The 4,069-nt window shown below is 51.1% G+C and overlaps 1 protein-coding gene across 1 annotated transcript; it reads left to right on the top strand.

Annotated features, from left to right (window-relative positions):
• Positions 1 to 1,937: 1,937 nt before the first annotated feature.
• LOC126519038 (solute carrier family 22 member 7-like) lies at positions 1,938 to 3,809 on the top strand. Its single transcript, XM_050168650.1, has one exon. The coding sequence runs from the start codon at positions 1,938 to 1,940 to the stop codon at positions 3,807 to 3,809; it is 1,872 nt and encodes a 623-aa protein (XP_050024607.1).
• Positions 3,810 to 4,069: the final 260 nt, after the last annotated feature.

The raw sequence follows: 4,069 nt of genomic DNA, 5'->3' as shown, positions 1-4,069 counted from the left end.
TTCGTCAAGGTACATGGATAACAATGACGTTCCAGTAGTGTGAGAACTAACTGCATGTAATGTATCATACCCAAAGGTGTAACTGACCCGCTGGCCAGTAAGTGTCACGTACTATTGTGACCAGCTTCGGCCAAAGCGTGCCAACGGATGACGACACAGTTTGCACCATTCTTTTGTCGTGCCTTATGCGTCAAGCCGGAAAACCGACTTTTTCATGTCTCTAGCCCAAAAATTAAGCACATCCTTTCTCGGTTGGCAGCTGCCGCAGTAGCGCATGAGTTCGGATGGAAAAATTTACTAGCAAATAATTTGGGACACCGTAATGAAACCGATAGGTCATAATCAAGAGCCGTTCATAACGGCGTCTCTCAAAGCCTATGTGCGACATTCGGATGGTAAGTCTTAGTAACAAATACGGAACATATTCCCACTGAAGAAAAGGTGCCGCGGAGCGCTGCCGACAATTAGCCTTGCATGCTGATTTCCTAGTCTAAAAGGAATAGAACCGTGGCTGTCTTTCGGCAAGCCTCTGAAAAGCTCGGAAATAGTCATCACTCTGTTTGCGCGGGTCGCGACTAAATGCTCTAAGCGTAAGTCATTTCGAGCCAGCAGGCGACTACCCTTTATCAGGAACAGAGATAACGCCTGTGGGACAAGCATTCGGGCGAAGTTGAGGCCGCAGGTATAGCTTCAAATTCTTTAATTTTTGTTTAGTTGACGTCATCACTACTTCATCGCGGGGAAGTTTGCAAAGTTTAAGGTCAATACGCCACGTGGTGGCATCCATGGGAACTAAATTCTGATGGCCAAAAAAGGTGCATGTGATCACATGCAGACAGCGGCAGCAAGGGTGAACTTCGTCCGATTCAACTGTCTCCAACCAAACGGACAAAGAATTTCTTGAAACATTTCCCCGAACAGGCCTTCATTACGGCTTCAATAAATATCTTTGCAAGCGCTGACTAATAAGGTTTAAACGGCTTTTCTTCTCGTGGCTCGGCTTTCCAACAAATGTACTCAGAAAATATTGTCATAAGGGGCAACATCCGTTCTGTGTGTCCAATGGAGCATCATAGATGATCGTAAGAACTGTGACAGTCTTATAATGCTCATTATTTCCTTCTCTTTGTATTTTCACATATTTCTTACCCCTGATACCTATATACCCATATTTCTTCCTCCTGTGCAAGGTATGGCTAACAAGTCTCTGCATCTACCTTTCTCATTCGGGGGACACATAATCATCACCATGGAGGAAGGAAAACTATTGTAGGGAGCATTACGTCTCACAGCCAGCCTTGGCAAGCGAACACGCGACCTCTGCGTTGAGATCACGGAGAAAGAATCAAGATTTCCTGAGACGTTTGGTTCCCAGTAGCTATGCCAGTGGTTTTTATTCGGTGCTTGCTTGTTCCGCTGCCCTGCCGTGGGTCTGCGTGCAGCCAGAGCAGTAACACTAAAAGCAACCAAGCACTTTGACGTGTGATCACGTGTTAAGCCTTCAAGTTTGGATTAAATCGGGTTGCGGTATACTCCCTTCTATCTCTTTCCTACCTACATGGTGATCACCGACAACAGGGTTTCGACTACCCCTGTCATGATTGCGAAGCCATGTGAAAGACAAAAACATAGACATTGATGAGATTCATTATTTATTCCTGGAAGTTGGAGCTATCAATATATATTTTTTTCTCTGTGACAACGCAGGACAACAAAGTTTAAAGCACATTAACGACTTTTTGTTCAGTAAATAGTAATAAAAAAAGACGACCCCGTAAAAGGGCACGCGACAACGGACACAACCAAAAGCGCGCGCTCAAGAAGAAAAAAGACGCCTTCCTTACTGTCGGTCCGTAGAGATAGCTCTCGTCTCAAGTCTTCAGATATAGTTCGTTCAAGCCTTGTAAACCCCACGTGCCGCCGCTTACAACCAGGCCATGGACCTCTTTCTACCACAGCGGCTGGCCGGCGTTCATCTACGAACAAGCGAATCCTTTGACAGCGAAGAAGGCTTCGGCCACGGGCCGTTCCAGAAGAGGACGCTCCTTCTGATTCTTCTGGGAGTCTTTTCGATTACTAGCCAAACCACCTTGGTACCCCTCCTCACCGGTGACGTCGACCATTGGTGCAAGCCGCCAGCCGGCTTCAACATCTCTGCAGCCGATTGGAAGAATATTGCGATACCGACAGAGGCCGACGGACGCTTCAGCCGCTGCCGCGTCTACGAACGCTGCAAGCCCCCCGCTGACCCCAGCAGTCCCATTGAAGATAGGAAGATTGGCGCTGGTCCTGCCGAGGCCGGCTGGTGGTACAGCAGATGCTTCCTCGGCGAGCGTGAGCTCGACGACACCAACGACACACTCGATGCGCCCTGTGAAGAGTGGGACTACGACGTTCGCACGGCCGAGACCACTGCGGTGAGTTATTGGAACATGATGTGCCACCGACGTTTGCTGCCGGCAGCCCTTGTCATCCTGCAGAATACCGGTTCTGCAATTTCGCTTATTCTGCTCGGATCCTTCGTGGACTACGTCGGCAGGAGAGCCATGCTCGTGGGCTCCGCCGTGGCGGTGGTGACCTGCACGGTCTGGACCATGGTGGCGACAAGTTACGTGAGTTACGCTGTGGCACGTTTCTTTACCGGGGGCAGCGTCGCCGCATACGCGGTTTTTGCATTCCTGATTCCATTCGAGGTCATGACGCACACGCACAGGCCGCACCAGGCCCTGTTCCTGGCGGTTGTCAGTGCGGCGATAGGCAAGGTTTGGCAAGCCATCGTCACATCTATGGTCGTCGACTGGCGTCTGAAGCAGGTCATCCTCCTCGCTCCGACGGCTTTTCTGCTCCCTGCTTTGTCTGCCGCACGAGAGTCTCCCCGCTGGCTTGTCGCGAAAGGAAGGCTCGACGCGGCAGAAGCAGTCATGATGCAGGCTGCCAAGAAGAACAACTTCCCGCTTGCGGCCACCGCCTGTCTTGTGCGCAAACTCAGGGAACAGGTCGAGAAACGCACGGGTCAGGAAGGCGCAGACAAAGACGACTTGATCGACTGCCACTCTCTCCGACATCGAGCGTTGGCCATGTTCTCTGTCCGCTTCTGCATCTCCTTCGTCTTTCACGTCAGTGCTTTCTCGACGGCGCGTTTGGGGGAATTCTGGATCCCGGGCCTCACGGTGGTCGTCACGCTGTTGACGTACGCGGTCATGCACTTCTTGATGACCGGCGTCGCCCTTATTACGGTCTTTACCAGTTGCTTCCTGCTGACGGGCATTATCCAATGCGCGCTGAGTATCGCCGCCGGCGCCAGACTCGGCACTATCACCAAGGTCTTGCTCGTTCTATCCCAGGGCGCGTCAAATGTGATTACCATCCACTGTCACACATACGTGCTCGAGTTGTTCCCGTCGGCCGTGCGGGGAGGCGCAATCTGTTGGGCGGTCGCCAGTTCACGCGTCGGGGCCATGTGCGCGTCCTTGACTTTCGCGCTGAAGCCGACCGGACACGAAGACATGCTCTTTGCCGTGACCGGACTGTTCATGTTCGCCTGTCTGCGTGTCATCCGTGCCCTGCCACGCACTACGGTGGTGGAGGAAGCGAAAATTGTGACCAGGCTAGCTTCGGACTCCACCAGAATGGCTGTCGACCACATGAAGCGGACCCTAGTTCGGCAGACTCAAGGAAAGGCGCTCAAGAGTTCAAGCTCGGTGAGCCCCAAGACATCCAGCAGGAAGAGCCGAAAAAGCGGTGCCAGCAGCATTCCTGGCAGTCCTAAGACATCCCGCAAATTTTGCACTGACCACGAGCAGAAGTGACAAGCAGCAAGAAGATTGTGCGCACCCCATTGGTGGTGTCGTCTTCTCGAACTTTACGAAGCTACCTCTAATATGCTCGTATCAGGTTTAAAGCAGCTGTATTAAAGTAGCCTTGAATCTATGTTTTCAGAAAGTGGCAGTTATGTTCTCTATTTTCGTATTTTTCATGTCTCGGCATGTTTAATACGTATCTTATTCGTTTAAATGCATGCAATATAAAGTTTTGTAATGATAGCCAATGTGTCCAAGCTCTGAAAGGC

This window comes from Dermacentor andersoni, chromosome 10, assembly GCF_023375885.2.
Source record: "Dermacentor andersoni chromosome 10, qqDerAnde1_hic_scaffold, whole genome shotgun sequence".
Taxonomy (NCBI): Eukaryota; Metazoa; Arthropoda; class Arachnida; order Ixodida; family Ixodidae; genus Dermacentor; species Dermacentor andersoni.
This window is presented reverse-complemented; position numbering and strand designations above follow the sequence as displayed.

Bases quoted from the DNA above. Each gene is read 5' to 3' on its own strand.
- LOC126519038 (XM_050168650.1), top strand. From the start codon at position 1,938: ATGGACCTCTTTCTACCACAGCGGCTGGCCGGCGTTCATCTACGAACA.